Raw genomic sequence first — 21,384 nt, forward strand, 5'->3', positions numbered from 1 at the left:
GGTCATGATCTCACGGTTCGTGAGACTGAGCCTCATGTCAGGCTCTGCACTAACAGCATGAAACCTGCTTAGGATTCTCTCTGCCTCTCTCTGCCCTTCCCCTACATGCACATGTGCAAATGTGAATGCTCTTTCTCTCAAATACTTAAAAAATTAAAAAAATTTTAAATGTTATCTGTTAATATGTAGTGGGCTTATTAAGTGTTATTTTTTAATAAATTAATATTCTAAGTCTTAGTTTAACTTCTAACATGATTAACATCAATAAATACAACTTAAAAGTTCTTTGAGGTCCTGGAACCAAGAAATTTGAGAACCACTCTTTTGTAAATCTATGCTAAACTACATTTACAGAAAAAATTGGTATCTGGACTTTGCTTAAAAATAATCAGGAGTTGGTAGGAATGGGGAGATGAACGTAACAAGTCCCATTGTTAATTATGGAAGTGGAGGGACAGGCACATGGGGGTTTCATTATACCATTGTGTCTATGTTTGTAAGTGACAGTTTTCATTTAAAAAGGCTAATTAATACTCAAGCCCTGCATCCGGCTCTGCGTTGACAGTGCAGGCTCTGCCCTGACAGTGCGGAGTCTGCTTGAGATTCTCCCTCTCTCTGCCCCTCCCCAACCTGCACTCTCTGTCTCTCTCAAAATAATTTTTTAAAAAATAATAACGATGGGAGAGCCTGGGTGGCTCAGTTGGTTAAGCATCTGACTCTTGATTTTGGATCAGGTCACGATCTCACCATTCACCAGTTCAAGCCCCTCATACAAGGCCTGCTTGGGTTCACGGTCTCTCTCTCTCTCTCTGTCCCAACCCCCCTCTCTGTCTCTCTCCCCCCAACCCCACTCTTAAAAATAAACATTTTTTTTAAATAAATGAATAATAACAATGATGGTGATGCAGCTCTCTTACCGAGATCTACCCTCCATGGGCTGTCTATTAAGGATCTGAATAGGTCCCCTGGCACGAGAATGAATCTTATCATCCACCATATGCTTCAAACGCTGGTAATATGTAGGACCAATAAAAATTTGTGATGTGATTTTTCGACCAGTGAACCCATTGTACAGGACCTGAAACAAATTTTGAAGTACAGACTTAAAATACTAAATATACATGCACATACTGTATGATTTCATTTATACGAAGATCAAAAGACAAAACTAATAAAAAGTCAAGAGAATGTTTACCTTGGGGTTGGGTGGGAAGGTAGTAGAAACTGGAAGGAGACATGAGGGGGTATCTAGGACTAAAAGGGTACTGGTAATTTTCTTTTTGAGATCTGGGTGCCAGTCACACAAGGTGTGTTCACTTTGTGTAAAATAAATTCATCAAGCTGCACATTAATGATTTGTGTATATAAAGTATGTGTCATACTTCAATAAAAGGGTTGATCTTTTTTAAGAATGAAAGTACACACATACAAAACAGAACAGACATAACTACTAAAGAGCAAACGTACCTCATTTCCTCTGAGATGGTAGCCATAATCAGATAATAGATTAGAAATCTTCTGCACATTAACAGCATCATTAAATGGAGTGGCATCACCAATTTCACCTTTGTTAGCTGATACCTTTAAAAAAAAAAGTCTTTAAAAGGCTGCATCCTTTAGTCTCCTCTTAGAAGGAGACTTTCATTAATAAAAATATATTCAATTTAAATCCTTTCTATACAGGTAAGATTTTGAACTTAAAAATCTATGTTATATAAAGCTGTAATACTATAAGTTTCATTTTGTTAATATCTTACATGAAATAGTATTTATAACAAACTAATCTACCAAAAAGATTAAACTAATTCCATTATAAGCCTTCAAAAAGGAAGCTATCCCTGAGACCAGACACAAAAAGAATGAGACTCCCACCTATGGCTCCAAGAAAATGACATTTTAATGCCCTAAAACCAAGCCACACATGTTAGGGTTAGGGTTAGGATTAGCCATTCCACCTTAACAAAATACTTAAAATTAGAAAACTTTATAGCTAGTAATATAGCTATAAAATTATTAAGTGCATACTGAACTAACCACCAATGAATTAACTCTTCATCTATAGAAAAGAACCAGTCTAAAGGATAATAACCATGTATGTATGTAGAGGTTGGATGTAGTAAATTTTACAAAAATTCTGACATAACCAAAACTTCACAAATTTTTGCCAGGGGGGAAAAAAATCATAACCAATTTAAAAGCAGGAAAATAAGTATCATACTAGCTTTTTCCAACAAAGAACCCCAAACTCAAATATGACAGAAATCACATATCATCATTTTGGAAGAAACATTAGTTTGGAGTATATATTTTTAAAGAAAATCTCTTACCTTCCCTTGAAGACATTCAATCAAGTGACCAATAGTCATACGAGAGGGGATGGCATGGGGATTTATGATGATATCAGGGGTGATACCTTCACAGGTGAAAGGCATATCCTACAAAGGAATTTTTAAAAGGAGACAAACTTAACTCTCTTAGCTACAAAACTAGAACTGGCCCCCACCCTTGAAGTTTTCTACGTCCACAATTGTGCTCAACATGGTATCTTCATATACTTATTCAACACTAAAAAGTCAAGGCTTTATCACCTTTATACTTTTAAATTAAAGCAAATTTTAATAAAATGTTAAACAGAACTTTGGGTGGGGGTGAGGGAGATAAAAGACACCCACCTCTTGTCTATACTGAATACCACAAGTACCCTTTTGACCATGTCGACTAGCAAATTTGTCTCCAATCTGTGGAATTCTAACAGAGCGGACCTGAATTCATACAAAAAGAGGTTAGTTCAAACTGGTTTACTTTTTATAAACAGCTCTTCATAAACATACAAGTACGACAAAGCTATACTCACCCTTATTTTACAAAACTTATATCCTTCCTGATTGAGAGTTACCATAACCTGATCCACAATTCCCGTCTCACTAGTTCTAAGAAATGTGCTACAATCTCTCTTGGTATAGCGTCGATTAGTGCCCTCCAATTCATCTTCATTTTCAGGCAAGGTGACTGTTTTGCCTATAATAACATCATCTCCTGACACACGGACTCCAGGAGCTATCAAACCATCATCATCCAGCTTGTCATAAATGGCATGCCTCATACCTATGAAGAAACAGACAAGGAATTTTCTGAAATGGTACTACTATATAGAAAAGTATTTACAATGTCACATAATCCCTCTAAAAGATTAAAAACCAAATACATAAATCATTTCCAAGTCAGAGGGAAGTTCACAGGAATTTTTAACACCATGAATTTTTTTAAAAAAAGCACTGGACTGAGCACTGGAAAATCAGACTATTTGCTGGGTGACTTTGGATAAGGGTGTTGCCATGTTCTGATCTCTTTTTTACATGAAAAGGAATATCAAGGAGAAAAGACTATGCCCTCTAACACACATCCTCCCACAGAAACTTTTAATTTCATCTTGTGGAAATCTTAACTTCGATGGACATCAATTCATTACTACACAGAACCACCCACAGGAATGGAATAATAGATGATTTAAAAAATGTAACACATTTTACTTCACACAATACCATTAGAAGTCAAAACTGTGGCAGAGATGCCCCATTTCCCTGGGACATGCCATCCATTCCACTGCATACACAGTTTTTAAGTATCTGTGAAAATAACTAGAAAATAAGTTTGAGTTTTCTAGAAGAAACAAAAAAAAAAGTGCTAGGTGTCCTCTCACTTGTCTGTTAAATGTACACAAATATTGTGATTACACAAATGTAGTCACACTACAATGTGGAGAGGAGAGGGAGTTCCCATGCAAACACATAAACTGACAGTTCACAGTACAAGTAAGAATGGGGCTGTAGCGTATTATATGAAATTATATGACCTCTCTAATCTCCTAAATACCCTCTTCAATGCAGGATCTACCAGGATGGAAGAACTAAAACAAGCCAGCTCTTACATGCAAAGACTTTAAGCAAACACACATATTTTCTTATATAAGAGTTCTAAGAATAACATGAAAACATATTCTCATGTGGTGGGAGGTTGGGGGGAGGGAGAAGAAAAATTATTCAGGAAAGCAATGGTAAAGTTAACTAACTTTAAATTCCATAATTTAGGGGCGCCTGGGTGGCTCAGTCAGTTAAGTGTCCAACTTTGGCTCAGGTCATCATCTCACAGTTTGTGAGTTCAAGCCCCACACTGGGCTTTGTGCTGACAGCTCAGACCCTGAAGCCTGCTTCGGATTCTGTGTCTCCCTCTCTCTGTTCCCTCCCCCACTCCCACTGTCTCTCCCTCTCTCAAAACTAAATAAACATTAAAAAAAACAATAAAATTTTAAAAATAAATAAATAAAATTCCATAATTTAAACATCAGTATCACTTACCTTGGCATGTTTCACGGGTTGGCTTCTCAAAAACTTCTTCTTGATCAAATCCTTTTTTAGATTCCTGTTCTTTATATGATCGATAGAAAACAGACCTAAAACACATGGTTATAAAGGTAATTTCTACTTTCCTTTCATAAAAGGACTTAGAACATAACCAATAATTTTTACTTAATTGTTATTTGGGAGACAATTTAAACCATGAATCTAGGACAAGAGTTAACTGTATTAAGGGTCAAAGTTAAGTCCTAACTGCTGTTACATGGGCCACACATGTAGCATTTGACCCATAATCTTAACATGGCTGGATTATATGTGAGAAAGGTCACTAAATCCAACCTATCTGAAATAAGAATCCCTTCCATAATGTCCCTCAGAGATGGTCACACAGGATCTGCTCCAATATTTCTAATCAGAAGTTTATGATACTCGGCTATCATGTCTACCGTCTACCCTCTGATCCTAGTGCTATCCTCTAAAACTAAACAGAAAAAAATCCATCTTCTAAATTCCCAGTTTTTAACCAATCTTCATATGCCATGCATTTGAGATTATTTGCCAATAAAATAACTGAAGCATGATAAAAAAAAAAGATTGAAAAAAACACACTATAATTTTAATAGTTATTTATGGATCCTAAGATTACAGGTTTATTTTTATTTCTTTAGACGTTTCTGCATTATCTAAATGCAAAGATGTCTTTGCTTACCAAAAAAGAGTGTGGGAGGTGGGGGCCTCAACATATTAACATCTGAAAATCCTGAGACACAAGAAATAGTGTCTTCAGTCACTCATGACCATCAACCAGGCCTCCTGTTTTCTGGAGTCAGGCAATGATTTCACACTATATATAGGCATCCACACAACAGTATGTGTCTGCCAAATATCCACAAAGCATCATGAATTGAGGCAAAAGATTAAATATCTTAACAGAAAAATTTCTCTGCTGTCAAGTCAGATCAAAATCTCTTCTAGCCTGATCTTCAAAACCACCAAAAAGTTTGGATACATAAGCCAAACTTGTTTTTAAAAAACTTTTTTTGATTAAAATATTAATGTTTTGACAACTGTTGTAAATAGCTGACCTGAAAAAGCCTCTGTCTACAGCTGAACGATTCATGATAACAGAGTCTTCTTGATTATATCCAGTGTAAGATGCAATGGCCACAATGGAGTTGATACCTGTAGTGCATGTAAAAACATACATTAAAGTATCATATAGGAAACAAAGAAAAATTATTCCTTTTATTTTTTTTTGAAAAGTTAAAAATTCCTTAATTTTTTATTCCTAGTACCACTACCACAATTTATAGGGCAATATACCAGATGTAAAGAAAAAAAGAAAACAACAACAAAAAAGACAAAGCTATAATGGATAAAAGACCTCAGAAATGTACATCCAGGGATGCCTGGCTGGCTCAATCAGTAGAGCATGCGACTCTTGATCTCAGGGTCATGAGTTCAAGCCCCACAATGGGTGTAGAGATTACTTAAAAATAAAATCTTTAAAAATAGAGGGAGTCGGGGTGGGAATGCACATCTAATTGACACTACCCTGCATTAAGCAATAGCTGCACTTTTTGCAAACTGTGGCTAGGACAGTCCTAAATAAGAAAAGTTTCCTGTTTAAGCTGTAGTAACTTTTCTCACTCTGAATCATTGATCCTTCTGTGGCAGATTTTTACAGTTCCTCTAATGCATTTGGGACAAATATCTCAAAGTAACCTGTAGCTTTCCTGGTAACTCCTTGCTCTCTCTCCTGCTACGAACTGTAGCCCTTTTCTTCTGAGTTTTTTTTTTTTTTATAACTCTCTGCTACCACATCATTTACTTCCACCACTAGATCCATAATCACCACCACAGGGACTGCCCAAGCTTATTCCACTGAAACTGCCCTGTTTCGTGGGCCCATAATTTTACTTCTGTGGCCCACTGCTATTTCCAAAACCATTATAGTTCCCACCACCACATTTACCACCTCTGAAATTTCCTCTTTCATCGTAACCATCATCACCACCACCACCACATCCACCTCCTTGGTTTCCGTATCCTGGTCCACCAACACCAGAACCTCCTCCACGACTATAACCAGGACCACCGTCATAGTTGTCACCCTCACCTCTTTTATAACTAACTCTGCTGCCATCATCTCCACCACCAGAACCTCTTCTTCCACCAAAGTTTCCACCATGGCCAAAGTCACCACTAGCTCCAAAGTTTCCCCCACCACCTAAAAAGTTGCCAGATCCACCTCCATGAGAACCTCTCTGCAATCCAGCAGACTGTATATCTAGTTTAGAAAGGGCCTTTACCACTTCACAATTATGCCCATTAGTGTAGTATTTCTGAACAACAATTTTATCAACTGTATCATGATCATCAAAAATTACAAAAGCAAATCCTTTTTTCCACTCCACCCATCTTCCATAACTTCTGTGGTTTCAATGTTGCCAATCTTACTTTTCAGAGTAGTCTCTCATGGTATTCTTCTGTATTTTCTTTAATACAAAAGCTTTACAGAATCCTCTGTAAAAACAGCTCTCTTTGATTCCACTACACACCCATCAACCTTGTGTGGTCAAGCACACATTGCTGCATCCACCTCTTCAACAAATAAGTCACAAAACCAAAACCCCTGAAACCAATACCATATAATCTGTAAGTGTGCCCCATTCTTTCAAAATGTTCTCTTCAACAATCATATGTAGTATCAAAGCTCAACCCACCAATAAACAGTTTTCTCAACTGCTCTGGTTCCTGTGAATCATGCCCTTCCTCCCCCTGGTAGCGATGGCTAGAGTGGGGCTGGAGGCGTTCAGGCAGGGGTTTTACCGCCATTTTGAAACCAGACTTGCCTCTGCCAACTCAAGTTTGATATGGGACCGAAGGAAACGATGAGGCTAGTCACTGACCCTTTCTTTTAAAGCAATTTTATGTAGCCATATTTGCCACAAATGTTTTTCACCGCAGTACCTGTCAAAGTCTACTTCCCCTGGGATAGCAATAAATGAGGCAACTACTCTGAAGGCTTAATGAATAAAATAAGCAAAACCTGGGGCATCTGGGTGGCTCAGTCAGGCATCAGACTCTTGATTTCGGCTCAAATAATGCTCTCATAGTTCATGGCTTCAAGCCCCACGTTGGGCTCCATGCTGACAGCACTCCTTAGAATCCTCTCTGTGCCCCTCCCCTGCTCATGCTCTTTCAAAATAAACAAACTTTAAAAAAGGGGTAGTCATGGGCGCCTGGGTGTCTCATTCAGTTAAGCGTCTGTCTTCGGCTCAGGTCGTGATCTCACGGTTTGTGGGTTCAAGCCCCACATCAGGCTCTGTGCTGATAGCTCAGAGCCTGGAGCCTGCTTCAGATTCTGTGTTTCCCTCTCTCTCTCTGCTCCTCCCCTGCTTGCACTCTCTCTCAAAAATAAATAAACATTAAAAAATTAAAAAAAAAAAAAAAAAAGAGGTAGTCATTCTCAATGTACCCATCTTATAATTGGTGATTACACATACAAGTCACCTCATATTTATAAAGTGCATCCCTGGGAAGCCTGAGTAGCTCAGTCGGTTAAGCGTGAAACTTCGGCTAAGGTCATGATCTCTCCATTTGTGGGTTCAAGCCCTGTGTCAGGCTCTGTGGTGACAGCCCAGAGCCTAGAACCTGCTTCAGATTCTATGTCTCCCTCTCTGTGCCCCTCCTCCATTTACACTCTCTCTCAAAAATAAACATTAAATTTATTTAATTTACAAAGTACTTCCCTAAACCAAGTTTCACAATTTTCACAGCAACCCTGTGCCATAAATGAGGTACTACTATTCTCATCATTATCAGAAAGAACTATTTAAATGACTTATCCATGCTCCCAAAGTTAGTAAACAACAGACTCAAGTCCCAGCTCCTTGTCTCCTGATTTGCAGTTTGAACCTAGTACCATTCTGCTTTCCCTATACTAACAAAAACGTGGGGCCACCTTCCACACCACAATCTTATTTTTAGTTGCTGCTGCCCAAACTACTTTTGGTGAGACTGTAAAGAAAACAACAAGTACTTAAAAAGACAAAAGTTTAAAACACCCTATGAACTAGTAGGACTGAAATCTAAGAAATGACTGCTGAATGTGGGTGGAGTTTCAATGAATATAATGCACATATATGTGAATCAGATTTTCCAAAAATTAAAATACATTCAACTCTAAAGCTATAGTTAACATATCTTGATTTAAATATTTCAAATGTGGAGTAAAAGATTATGACTACAGAATACAAAGCAACTAAATCTGGATAACTGAATGTTCTGGTTATCTGAATTCTGAATCAAATGTTTATATTTGCTTCCCTAAAGCTAAATTCAACTTTCAAAAAGCAACCCACCCCTCATGAGAAGGCACACCATTCATTTACTCCTTTATGCATACAGCCAGGGGTGCAGTTTTAACAAGAAGGATGCAGCGTAAGAGGTGGTGGTGCTACTGGTCTGGGTCTGGGACACTGAAGACACACTCCTCTCCTCCAAGTCTCTCATTCCCAGTAATTCCCAACCGAAGGCACAAACAGATTTAGAGAGAGAGATGCATGCAAAGGGCAGGCCCTCCTCCCTACTAACAACATTTGCCCCTTAAAAGCTCTGGCTTCTATGCCACAGAAAGCTTTCTGCTGGCTATCTTAAACACGCCTGGCCCAAGGTAGCAGATTCCGGAGTTTTGTTTTTAACTTGAATCCATTCCTATTGCTTTGAAAAGTAAATTCAAAAGCTTAGATTTCAAACGTTTTTTGAAATATCAGATCGGGCATCACTGGGTCCACTTATATACATCACGGCCACAGCTGAAGCTACGGGCTAACCCCAGTGGAAAGGCAAACCTTTAACTTACTTACTCACCAATCCTGCCTAATGCTGTAGGAATCTGAGGTTGCAAGCCCTGTTTAAAACATAAAGCCCTGGGGCACCTGGGTGGCTCAGTTGGTTAAGCATCTGACGTTGGCTAAGGTCATGATCTTGCAGTTTGTGAGTTCGAGCCCCGCATTGGGCTCTGTGCTGACAGCCCAGAGCCTGGAGCCTGCTTCAGATTCTGTGTCTCCCTCTCTCTCTCTGCCCCTCCCCTGCTCATGCTCTGTCTCTGTCTCAAAGATAAATAAAACATTAAAATTTTTTTTTTTTTTTTTTTTTTTTTAAGATAAAGCCCTGTTTAAAAGATTAACACTGGGGCCGCCTAGGTGGCTCAGTTGCTTAAGCATCTAACAGTTGATTTTGGCTCAGGTCACAGTTTCACAGTTTGTGAGATCCAGCCCCATATTGGGCTTTGTACCGGTGGTGCAGAGCCTGCTTGTGATTCTCAATCTCCCTCTCTCTCTGCGCGCCCCCCCCACCCCCACTCGTGCTCTGTCTTGCACTCTCTCAAAAATAAGTAAATTTTAGGGGCATCAGGGTGGCTGAGTCACTTGGGTGTCCAACTTCGGCTCAGATCATGATCTCATAGTTTGTGAGTTCGAGCCCCAAATTGGGCTCTGTGCTGACAGCTCAGAGCCTAGAGCCTGCTTTGGATTCTGTGTCTCCCACTCTCTCTCTCTCTCTCAAAAATAAATAAACACTTAAACAAAAAAATAAAATTAAAAATAAAATTTTTTTAAAAGTTAACACTAAACACTGTGCTAAATATAACTTTGCTCTCTAAGGAAAAAGAATCATTCTAATAAGAAGGTATTTGTTCTTCTGAGAACCTTAATGGGTTTGTGTATTTAAATTTGGAGTAGGGGTGCCTGGGGGGCTCAGTCAGTTAAGTATCTGTTGATTTTGGCCGGCTAAGGTCATGATCTCACGGTTTGTGAGTTTGAGGTTCGTGAGTTTGAGCCCCGTGTCAGGCTCTGTGCTGACAGCTCAGAGCCTGGAGCCTGCTTTGGATTCTGTGTCTCCCTCGCTCTGCCCCTCCCCTGCGCATGCTCTGTCTTGTCTCTCTCTCTCAAAAATAATAAACATTTAAAAATATATAAATAAAAATAAAAAAATAAATTTGGAGCAGAAAAAGCTAAAATGTTCTGCTTGGGACGAAAGGAGTATGAAATTCTCCAAGGAAAGGGCAGTGTCAAGGAAGTTGACAGTGGAGAAAACCCCATTAGCAGGCAAGGTCTTCAGAAAAGTCAAATAATCCTCCTGAAATCTACATGATTCCCCTATGAAATCTTTAGTAGCACCCACATGGTCACCATCCTTTTGTGTGGATTCTTTGGGAGAACTGGAAGAATTCAAAGTCTCAAACATAATCAAGAAGCATAATATAAGGAAAATACATAAAGATGCAGGTTCCTGAAGGCAGAGGAGGGTTTGAAAACTGGAGAATTGGCAGAAATCTCAGGATCTTGGGAGATGTGATATGATCCTACTACAGAGGAAGCCAGTAGTACGACATATATGACATCTGTGAAACATGAAATAGGCAAGACTTCCTCAGCATGTCCTCACATTTTGGTGAGCACCACCTATGCCCCTTTCTTTTTCCAGGTGATATAGTCTATGATTCTCAACTGTCTTGGTCCTTGTGAGACTTTCTGCCTCTGTAACAATCCCCGGATCACCCACATACACTGTATCAACTATAGCCCAAGAGGCAGCTCCCTCCATCCTACAGCCTTTATCTATATGGGCAAGTTTGAGAGATCAGGCGAAATTTAGCTTTTAGAATAGATGTGATTAAGGCATGAAGCAATAACAGAATTGAAAGGCATGTAGTCCCGGGGCACCTGGGTGGCTCAGTAGGTTAGCCATCTGACTTCAGCTTAGGTCATGCTGTTGTGTTTCATGAGCTCAAGCCCTGCATCAGGCTCTGTGTTGACAGCTCAGAGCCTGGAGCCTGCTTTGGACTCTGTGTTTCTCTCTCTGCCCCTCCCCTGCTCATACTCTGTTTCTCTCTCAAAAATAAACATTAAAAGAAAACAAAAAAAAAATGAAAGGCTTGTAGTCCCATGCCTTCACCACTTCATACCAGTACCAAAAGAACATTTCAACTCCAATCCTTTACCTATTTTTCTTCTCTAGCCATAAAGAAATCATCATGTAAATGTTGAAGAAAGCACAACACTACAAGCATACCCCAAAGATACGAGCATACTTGCAGGCAACCTAACAGATTGTTTTCCTAGACAAGAGTAACCCCTTGTGGAAGACTTTGAAAATAAATCATTCTTACCTGTAAGAATTTGCTATCAAAATGCTAAACCCCTAGTATAGTTAATAATTTAAGGCCACTACCTGCAAAGCAAACTCCACTAAATAACGTTACCCACAGTTAAAGCCAAAACCCTGTTAATAATAAGGTAAGAAAACAATTATGCCAAAGAATTATGCTGTCTCCTTTAATATTCAACACTCTTCTGCCCTTTAGACTTCTCTGCACCATTTTGCCGGCTGTCCAGTCTCCTTAGGACGCTCCTCTTGCAGCGGCACCTGAGTAGCTCAATTCTTGATTTCAGCTCAGGTCATCATCTCACAGTTTATAGGATCGAGCCCCATGTCAGGCTCCATGCTCACAGCCCGGAGCCTACTTGGGATTCTCTCTCTCCCTCTCTCTCTGCCCCTATCCTGTTCACATTCTCTCAAAATAAATTAATAAACTTCAAAACAAAAAATCTCCTGCTAACTCCTGATTCTCCTTAGCAGCAGCTACATCTCAAATCTCTTCTGATTCTTTTCCTGGTGCCTAAAGCTGTCTCTGACTTTATTTTCACTCTGAATTTCCCTTTAGCAATTTCATCATAATCTATAATTACCACTAATACATAAAAAACTTCACAGCTCCAGATCTGAGCTTCTTTCAAATCATATTTGCGACTCACTGTTGGAAAATCTTTTCTTACACGTTATAGCAGCAACTGAAAATCAACATGCTGAAAACTGAACTTACTATCTTACCTCTAAAACATCTTCCTTCTAATGGGCTTCCAATCTTATTAATAGTACTCCTCTCTTCTTTATCATCCAAGCCACGAACACCAACAATATGTCCAATAATATTTCCAAGTCCCATCAAGGGTATTCCATTAGGCATCTCATCTCCTACTCTTCTTCATTTCTTAAGGACCTTACCAATTCTCAGACCACTGCAAAAACCTCTAAATTATCTTCTTCCAATACCATATCTAATTGTAATCTGTATCAACTGCCAGAATGATATTCCTAAATTTTTTTTTCTTAAGTAAGCTCCATGCCCACGGTGGAGCCAATGCGGGGTCTGAACTCACAATCTTGAACTCAGATTCTTGATCTGAGATCAAGAATCAGATGCTTAACCGAGCCACCCAGGCACACCACCCCCAACCCTCAAAATAAATCCCAAATTGTATTACCTCCTTGTTCCAAAAGGCTGGATGGGTCTTCATTCTCAAAATTCAACCTGCTCTCTACACTATGAGACCAAAGTTCACTCCCATACATTTACACTTCAGTTATACTAAAGTGCCATGACTACTAACTGTTCCGTATCTCATACATTCATGCATCTAAGCCCTTCCTCAACCCACCTCTCAAATACCCTTTTGTCAAACTATACGCTAGTCTAAAATGCCACCTCCCCCATGAAACTGGCTCTAGATTTCCAACAGGTATCAATCATTTCCTTCACTCTGTGCTTTCAAAGGATTCTGTACCTCGTCGTAACACTTTCCACATATCTATCTTTTATTATTTGTGTTCAAGTTTCCCACCACATTATAAATTTTGAGATAAAAGAGGTTGTGTCATAAGTTATTTTATTCACCCTCCCAAGCATTCAAAGTACTTAAGCATGACAGGATCTTAAAAGGTAAAGAATAGTGGCGCCTAGGTGGCTCAGTAGGTTACACATCCTACTTTGGCTCAGGTCATGATCTCATATGACTCGTAAGTTCCAGCCCACGTCAGGCTCTGTGCTGACCTCTCGGAGCCTGGAGCTTGCTTCAGATTCTGTGACTGCTCCCCCCCCCTGCCCCTGACCCTCCCCCTCATGCACTTTCTCTCACTCTCTCTCAAAAATAAACATTAAAAAAATTTTTTTTGATAAAAAAAATTTTAAAAAAACTGAAAAACAAAACTGAACATACCTGCTGGCAGCTCTCTAAATCGTAGATATTCCATAGACCGTGTAGTCACAAGTGGTTTTTGAGGATAATACAGAACATGGGCCAGTGTATCCATACGAACATGGAAGTTGGTGATATAAACTCCCATAGCCTGCTTACCCATAGCAGACTGGTATGTGTTTCTAGGGGACTAAAGGTAGAAATGAAAAGCAGAATCAATGAAAATTTAATGCTTCTAAAGCAACAGATTCTACAGGGTACTACACAAATCAGAAATATGGCTGGTAAAGGTCATGTTTTTTTCTGAAAGAGAAGTCACAACCATTTGGAATAATTATGGCTAACAGTGAAACAAACAAAAAAAAGCATATTAAATGCTGATTCCATATGAGTTCACAGCCTTTTCATCAACACACTTTTCTTTACGAAAAACTACAGATTAATCTCTAAGTTGTATTCTTCTTCCCCCAATACCTCAAAAAACCAGAAGTTAAAAAAACTGCTACCAACCTGGTTATGATCAGGAAAGGGAATAATAGATGCACAGACACCAAGAATCATCGATGGATGAATCTCGCAGTGTGTATATGTGGAACAATAAGCTACTTCTTTCTCCTGTAAATCATCTGGAGTCATTGCAAGCATCACTGTTTCTTCTTCCAGAGTATCAATATATTCTACTACCCCACTGGCCACAAGATCCTGCCAACTAAAAAAGAGGAATTCACTTTGGAGTGCCTGGTTGGCTCAGTCGGTTGAGTGTCCAACTCAATTTCACCTCAGGTCATGATCCCAGAGTCATGGGATCAAACCCTGCATCTGGCTCTGTGCTAAGTGTGGAGCCTGCTTAGGATTCATTCTCTCTCTGCCTCTTGCCCCTCTACCCTGCTCGCACTCTCTCTAAAAAAATAAAAATAAAATAATCGCTTCTCGGCCTTTTGGCTAAGATCAAGTGTAAAAATAAAAATAAAATAAACTTTAAAAGAAAAAGAAGTATTCACTTTATTTCCTTATCTACTGAAGTATTTTAACTAAGCTTCCTGCTTAATAAAAAAGAGTATTCCTATATCAGGGCACCTAGGTGGTGGCTCAGTTACTTAAGCATCAGACTTTGGCCCAAGTCATGATCTCACAGTTTGAGTTGGAGCCCTGCAGTGGGCTCTCTACTACCAGCACAGAGCCAGCTTCAGATCCTCTGTTCCTTGCCCCCCCACCCACGCTACTGCCCTGCTCTAAAATATAAACAAACAAAAAAAGGGTATTCTTTTATCTACATGTACGGATACAGAAAGAGTTCCAAAATAGGTATATTACTGTTAATAGTGAAAAAAAGCAAGTTACTATAAACAACACACACAAAGTATGATCCTATATCACTATTAGTTTGTCTTGGTTTGTTCTAATACATGGGTGTATGGGTATGGGTTACTTGTTAAGAGGAGAGTATGGATTAGGGGCTTTTATGTATTTTTATTATACACATTGTTTGACTTCTTTTACAATAAAAAATATACATTCAAATATTTTTAAAAATAAATTTTAAAGCAGATTCATCTTTTTATTAAATTTATTTGCTATCATATTATTCATATTAAATGTTATACAATTTCTATTATGTAAGTTATTTCTTATCAGACTTCAACATGTCACAAAGACTTTAATGCTTTAACAAAACGCTACAAGTTCTTGATAATAAAAATTAAGAAAAACAAATGTGACTGTACAAAGTGCCTTTTTGGGGCAACGAAATATTCTGGAATTAGTGGTGATAGTTGCACAATCAGGAATATACTAAAAACCACTGAACTATATGGCATACGAATTATATCTCAATTTTTTCCTCATGCATGTTCTTACCTGTAGTTGTTATATTCTCTCTCTTTCAATTGATCAATATGTCTCTTCTTTAGAAGTAGTTTTTGTTTTTCTACAATCAGAAGTGGCCTACAAATACGTCCTGCATCGGTATAGATCCGAATCTCCCGCTCTCGAATATCTCTGATCATAGAAACCTACATGTAAAAAGACAAAACAGTCTCATGAACTTTTTCTCTGTATCACTAAGACTTAGCTAAAAATATAATAAAGTTCCTAGTAAATTTCTGGAGCAAACAATTATCAAATAAAATGGACAAATCTTTTTTTTTTTTAAATGGACAAATCTTGCAGCAGCTGGGTGGCTCAGTCGGTTAAGCATCCAACTCCTAATTTTGGCTCAAGTCACGATCTCATGGTTCCTGAGTTCCAGACCCACATTGGGCTCTGCGCTGTCAGCACTCAGCCTGCTTGGGATCCTCTCTCCCCCTCTCTCTACTCGTCACCTGCTTGCATGCATGTGCATGCCCTCTCAAAATAAATAAACCTTTTAAAAAAATGGACAAATCTTAGTTTATCATTGTTCGATATACTAAAAACCTAAGTATAATTTAAAATTTTATAAGGAATAATTATTTAACCTTGGTAATTATAAAGCTGAATATCTGGCAATGCTGTCATGCAAGATAAAGCAAAATGAAGAAAATATATTTGTGTCATCACAAACACTAGAGATAGCAATTTATTTTGTCTCTGATAATTACATAGACTTCACTCTGCAACCTTTCAGTAACCAGCCATTATCATTTTGCATCTATCATACTTTCTTGGAAACAAGCCCACCTTCTGACACTGACCTAATCAGACAAATGGCTTATAATTTACCTGTCCGATACAGCAGACATTAGCCACATGTCATTATTAAGCACTTGAAATATGGCCATTCTGAACTGAGAGACGCTGCAGTGTACAATGTGTATAAATTACACAGTGGATTTCAAAGAGTACCACATAAACAAAGCAGAAACAGACCCATAAACACAGAAAAACTAGTGGTTACCAGACAGGAAGGAGTTGGGAGGATGGGCAAAAAAGGGTAAAGGGGAGTAGTAGGAAGTACAAGCTTCCAGTTATAGAATGAACAGATAATAAGTAGTACAGTGCAGAGAACACAGTCAATAGCATTATAATAACATGTATTGCTACTATACATGACAGATATAGCTACATTTCTGGTGAGCACAGCATAATGTATAGAACTGTCAAATCAATATGTTATACACCTGAAACTAATGCAATACTGTACATCAACTACCCTTCAATAAAAAAAAGTACCACATAAAAATAAAGGATACAAAATTTCTCATAACTACTAATTAGATGTTGAAATTATAGTACTTTGGATAGAACAGGTCAAATAAAATATATTAAAATTATTTTCATTTTCTAATTTTTTAACATGGCTACTATATCCATGGGTAGCTCACATGATATTTCTACTGGGTAGCACTAGAAAATATATTCCCAGAAAACATACTTTATTTTTTTTAATGTCTACTTATTTTTGAGAGACAGTGTACAGTAGGGGAGGGACAGAAAGAGGGGGACAAAGGATCCAAGGCAGGTTCTACGCTGACAGCAGCATGTCCAATGTAGGGCTCGAACTCATGAACCATGAGACCATGACCTGGGCAGAAGTTGGATGCTTAACCAACTGAGCCACCCAGGCGCCCCTATTCCCAGAAATTATAAAAGATATTTTGGGCAGGGCACTTTCTGGCTCAGTCAGTAGAACATGCGACTCTCGATTTTGACTCAGGTCATGATCTCAAGCCTCTCATTGGGCTCCAAACTGCCTAAGATTCTCTCACTCCCTGTCTCCGCCCCTCCCCACCTGCCCCTCTCCAAAAAACAAAAATTGGGGGGAAATTCCCAATAAAGAACATAGTTATGCGGTACCTGGGTGGCTCAGTCAGTTAAGCATACGACTCTTGATTTCAGCTTGGGTCATGGTTTCACAGTTCGTGGGTTTGAGCCCCACGCCAGGCTCTGTGCTGACAGGGTGGGACCTGTTTGAGATTCTCTCTCCCTCTCTCTCTGCCCCTCCACCACTCACACTGTCTGTCTCTCTCTCTCAAAATAAACTTTAAAAAAGCATCACCTAGACTTCTGACAATGTACTCTATAATTCAAGAGAAAGCAGTTAAAGAAATGCCAATGTAAAGAAAATTGTCACTAGTCTTATGCCTTGTTTAGAAATCCTGTAGAATCATCTACTCTTAATTAAAGGCTCACTTCAGACACAATGATGTCCATCTGTCGCCGCAACTTCCTCAGGGTGTTCATAAGTTGTTCAGGATCTTTATGTATTCCAACCCAGCAGCCATTAACAAAAATCTTGGTTGCACTAAAATGTGAAACCAAAAGCATTTTGCAGTTAGTAACTCTATACTAAGCAATAACCAAAGATTAACAATAGTTTCAAAAAAGAAATCATGTCTATACACACTCAGCAATAGCTGCAGGAGATATTTCTTCTAAATTTTCCATACTCCATTCTTCTAAAAATTCAAGAATTGGAGAAGGCTGAGATCCAACTGAAATATAAGCCATCAGGGCTAAATTCTTCACAAGTCCTACAGCATGGCCCTACGAATAAACAAAGTATTACTCATATGGATTTAACATACCTATCAAAATTCCTTTCCATAAACATTTTTCCTTCAATTTGATTTCAGGATTTACTCTAAGAACAAAATCATAAATAAAACATTAATTCTAAAACCGCATAGCAAATTACTTACTTCTAAAAGTAATTATATACTCTACATAATTATTGGTAGACTTTTTGTCCTGAACGTAAATTCTAATGTATTACCTCTGGGGTCTCAGCAGGACACACCATTCCCCACAATGTATTATGCAATTGTCTTGGTTTTGCTAGCTTGCCATCTCTACCAATAGGAGAATTTAAACGACGCAGGTGAGAAAGAGTAGACGCAAATGTCAGGCGGTTTAACACCTAGAAAACAATATCAAATCTTTGTAGTTTGGGCATTTCTGTTACTCATGCTACCGCATTTTTAGCAAATACTAGAATGAGGCAAAGTCACATTTTAACCTATAATCAACTGACTCTCAAACTCTCCCTATCCCTCCTTTCTCCATCCCTTCCCTAGATAATATCATTCATCCCATAACTTAAGTGCCCCTCATAGCAGGGATGGCATATATGTGATATACAGTTCTAACATATCCACATAAATGTTTTATATATGATCACCTCCAACCACTAGGATATTAGTCCCACAACAGTTACTGTCCCTAACCCCCCACTGTTCACAGGTCAACACTGTACTGTACTTTGTACTTTAGTTAACTTCTAATATGGAGCTTTTAAGATATAAAAATTTCACTAACATGGACCATCTTATGTCTTAGCAGGTACACTAACTTATTAACTACCTTGCTGCAAGCCAAAACTTTAACCTCTTAAGTAATGCTAACAGCTAATTTAAGGAAAATTTCATTTTCATAATTCAATATCCCCCAGTGCTTTTACATCTAAGAAAAAAAAAAAAGTAAAATAATTTACATTTAATGAATGAAGGGATCTATTAGTCTCACAACATTTTCCTATCAAACCTGTAGTTACAGTCGATGTCCTTACCTGAGATACTCCAGCTCTGGCTTGATGAGCTTTCTTTTGGTCACCCCAGTTTCCAGTAGCTAATGAATATTTTAGGCCATCAGATATAATCCTTGTTTTAATTGCCAACTCCAAATTAAAATCCTTTCCTCGATCAATAAACTTCTGTGCATAGATCCGCACCTCTTTAAGCAAATTCTTAAACATACTGCCAAATAAAATGGTATTTTAAATATGTAAAGGTCAACAACATGCATTCTCAATATGGACAATTTTGCCCACAGGGGGTGAAAAGTAGTTCGGGTAGGGGGAGGGAAGCGTTACTACTTTTTATGTAAAAAGCACTAATGTACTCACAGTACATAAACACACGAGGTGAGCAACTAGGGAAAAATGTCAGACTCCTTAGTAGGGTGAAACAGTAGGCTGAAAAATCACTGTTCTACAACACACTAAATAATAGAATATGAAGAAAGAAATATTGCTAATATTATCTTTTTTGTATTGTTTACAGATTTTGCTTTTAAAAATAACTTTTCTGAATATAAAAGTGTTATATGTTCATTACAGGAAGTATAGAAAATACAAAAACACAGGAAGAATAAAATAAAAATCATATTACATCAATACTGTGAGACAACGGCTGCTAATATTTTGACAGATTTCCCTCCAGCTTTTGGGTTTTTATAAAATGCAAAAGCAGGACTAATAAAAATTCCAATATCATCAGTACTTAGCAAATGACTTATAAAGCTACCAGAGAAATAAAGAAAACGTATACAAGTAATAACCTGCCCTTACAAACCTGAAATTCACAGACACGAAGTAGAACAAAATCTGGGTGAGTGGCAAACAGAATGTAGCCAACTTCATATATACCCAATATGGATGCCAAGACAGTTTAGGACCTCCACTAGTGCAATGACAAATCTAAAGTGAAATCTCTCTACTTGTAACTGTTATCATTCTCATTCCTTACCCTCTGAATAAGAATGCAAGTAGTGGTCCAGCAAGATCCAATCTTTTGTTTCCATAGTGATCCCTGTCATCTAATTCTCTTCTACCCAAAGCTGCTAAAAGCAACCGATGAACCATGTACCTTTAAAAAAAAGAAGAAGTGAAAAAGAAAACATATGGCTTTTGGCTTTTTAAAAAATTTAAAAACACCATTCTGACATTTTTTTAATGCTCTTTGAGCCACCTAGGCACCCCTGTGATATTTTTAACTTCAAGAAAAACTATCTTGGCAAAAAACTTAAAACGATATTTAACATACCCCAAGAAATAAGCTTTTTTGGTCTCACAAAAATCACTGACACCGACATGAGGGAGCATTTCTTTTTGTAAGACTTCTTTTGCATATTTAATTCTTTTCTCTTTGGTGACACCAGGCTTTGCCCCTCTTGAGCCAATGAAATTCAGTGCAACATTCTGTTCTTGGATGACAAAAGCTTCATCGAGAGAAGGTTTCACCTATCAGACAATTCAAATAAGAGTCATTTTCACCTTAAGTCAACTATAACTTTACTTTGTAACATGTTAAATATCCCTATGTACTAACAGAATATGCAAATATTTTTTGAAAAACCAAGGAATCACAAAATCTTGTAAGTTGAATACACTTTTAAGATCTAGAGATCTCTTGACAAAATCTCATCAACACAGGTAACTCTACTTCCTTAAAAAATATAAATAATTCCATTATAAAAAGAGTACTGTGTTTTTGGTTTTTACATTTTAACAAATGGCAAAACAAAAATTCCTTCCAAACACCTTATACCAAATTAGAGAACTTTTAATAGTCAAAATTAAAATTTACTAAATTACAAATGCATAAAAGTGCCAGGCTATTTTCAGCCTTGGTTTAAGAGGTTATTAACCTATAAATAAAACCACTCAGTTTTTTTTTGTAAAGGAGAATATTTTATAAAGACCTACATTTCATACCTGCAATTAAGTAAACCGTGGCCTCTGAGCAGCCATGTAATCAGTTTGCTCATCTACAAGTGGCTAGATAAAATAATCTCTAGGTTTCACTCTAGTTCTAGCATTCTAAAATTCCAATTTTACACAATAATGAGCCTGAGGAATGAAGGGTAACACTGAGTAACTCTGGCCACTGTAAATACCCTTAATCCTATCACATATACTGAAATGCCTTTCCTGCCTTTGACTTCCTATGTCTATTTAACACTGATCCTCAAGTTTAAACATCCAAATTCCAATCATGGAACCAAAGATCAGAAAAAGGTAACATAAAGCAGTCAGCATATGGTAAATGAAAGTGATCTTTTTAAATTGTCATTCTTGTTCTGAAATTGTTCTGTTAAGGTTAATCTGGATTTGAGGTGCCTGGGTGGCTGAGTCGGTTAAGTGACCGACTTTAGCTAGGGTCATGATCTCACAGTTCCTGGGTTCGAGCCCCACATCAGGCTCTGTGCTGACAGCTCGGAGCCTGGAGCCTGCTTTGGATTCTGTCTCTCTCTCTTTCTCTCTCTGCCCCTCCCCCACTCATGCTCTG

The 21,384-nt window shown here is 38.1% G+C and overlaps 1 protein-coding gene and 1 pseudogene across 3 annotated transcripts in view; both read right to left on the reverse strand.

The window, feature by feature from the left end:
• POLR2B (RNA polymerase II subunit B) overlaps positions 1-21,384 on the reverse strand; it is a 42,348-nt gene that overhangs the window by 3,707 nt on the left and 17,257 nt on the right. For all 3 annotated transcript variants that reach the window (XM_019468951.2, XM_053901545.1, XM_053901546.1), the window contains 16 exons: positions 20,140-20,336; positions 19,843-19,962; positions 18,885-19,071; positions 18,093-18,236; positions 17,724-17,863; positions 17,510-17,621; positions 15,257-15,411; positions 13,910-14,108; positions 13,421-13,589; positions 5,441-5,537; positions 4,356-4,450; positions 2,855-3,105; positions 2,673-2,762; positions 2,328-2,435; positions 1,468-1,581; positions 918-1,078 (listed from right to left, as the gene is read on the reverse strand). In XM_019468951.2, the coding sequence (XP_019324496.1) occupies positions 918-1,078; positions 1,468-1,581; positions 2,328-2,435; positions 2,673-2,762; positions 2,855-3,105; positions 4,356-4,450; positions 5,441-5,537; positions 13,421-13,589; positions 13,910-14,108; positions 15,257-15,411; positions 17,510-17,621; positions 17,724-17,863; positions 18,093-18,236; positions 18,885-19,071; positions 19,843-19,962; positions 20,140-20,336 (2,339 nt within the window). The remainder of the gene's footprint in view (positions 1-917; positions 1,079-1,467; positions 1,582-2,327; positions 2,436-2,672; positions 2,763-2,854; positions 3,106-4,355; positions 4,451-5,440; positions 5,538-13,420; positions 13,590-13,909; positions 14,109-15,256; positions 15,412-17,509; positions 17,622-17,723; positions 17,864-18,092; positions 18,237-18,884; positions 19,072-19,842; positions 19,963-20,139; positions 20,337-21,384) is intronic.
• Positions 5,549-7,792, reverse strand: LOC109278557 (heterogeneous nuclear ribonucleoprotein A3-like; annotated as a pseudogene).

This window comes from Panthera pardus, unplaced genomic scaffold, assembly GCF_024362965.1.
Source record: "Panthera pardus isolate Hobbes unplaced genomic scaffold, ASM2436296v1 HiC_scaffold_13, whole genome shotgun sequence".
NCBI classification, from domain to species: Eukaryota; Metazoa; Chordata; class Mammalia; order Carnivora; family Felidae; genus Panthera; species Panthera pardus.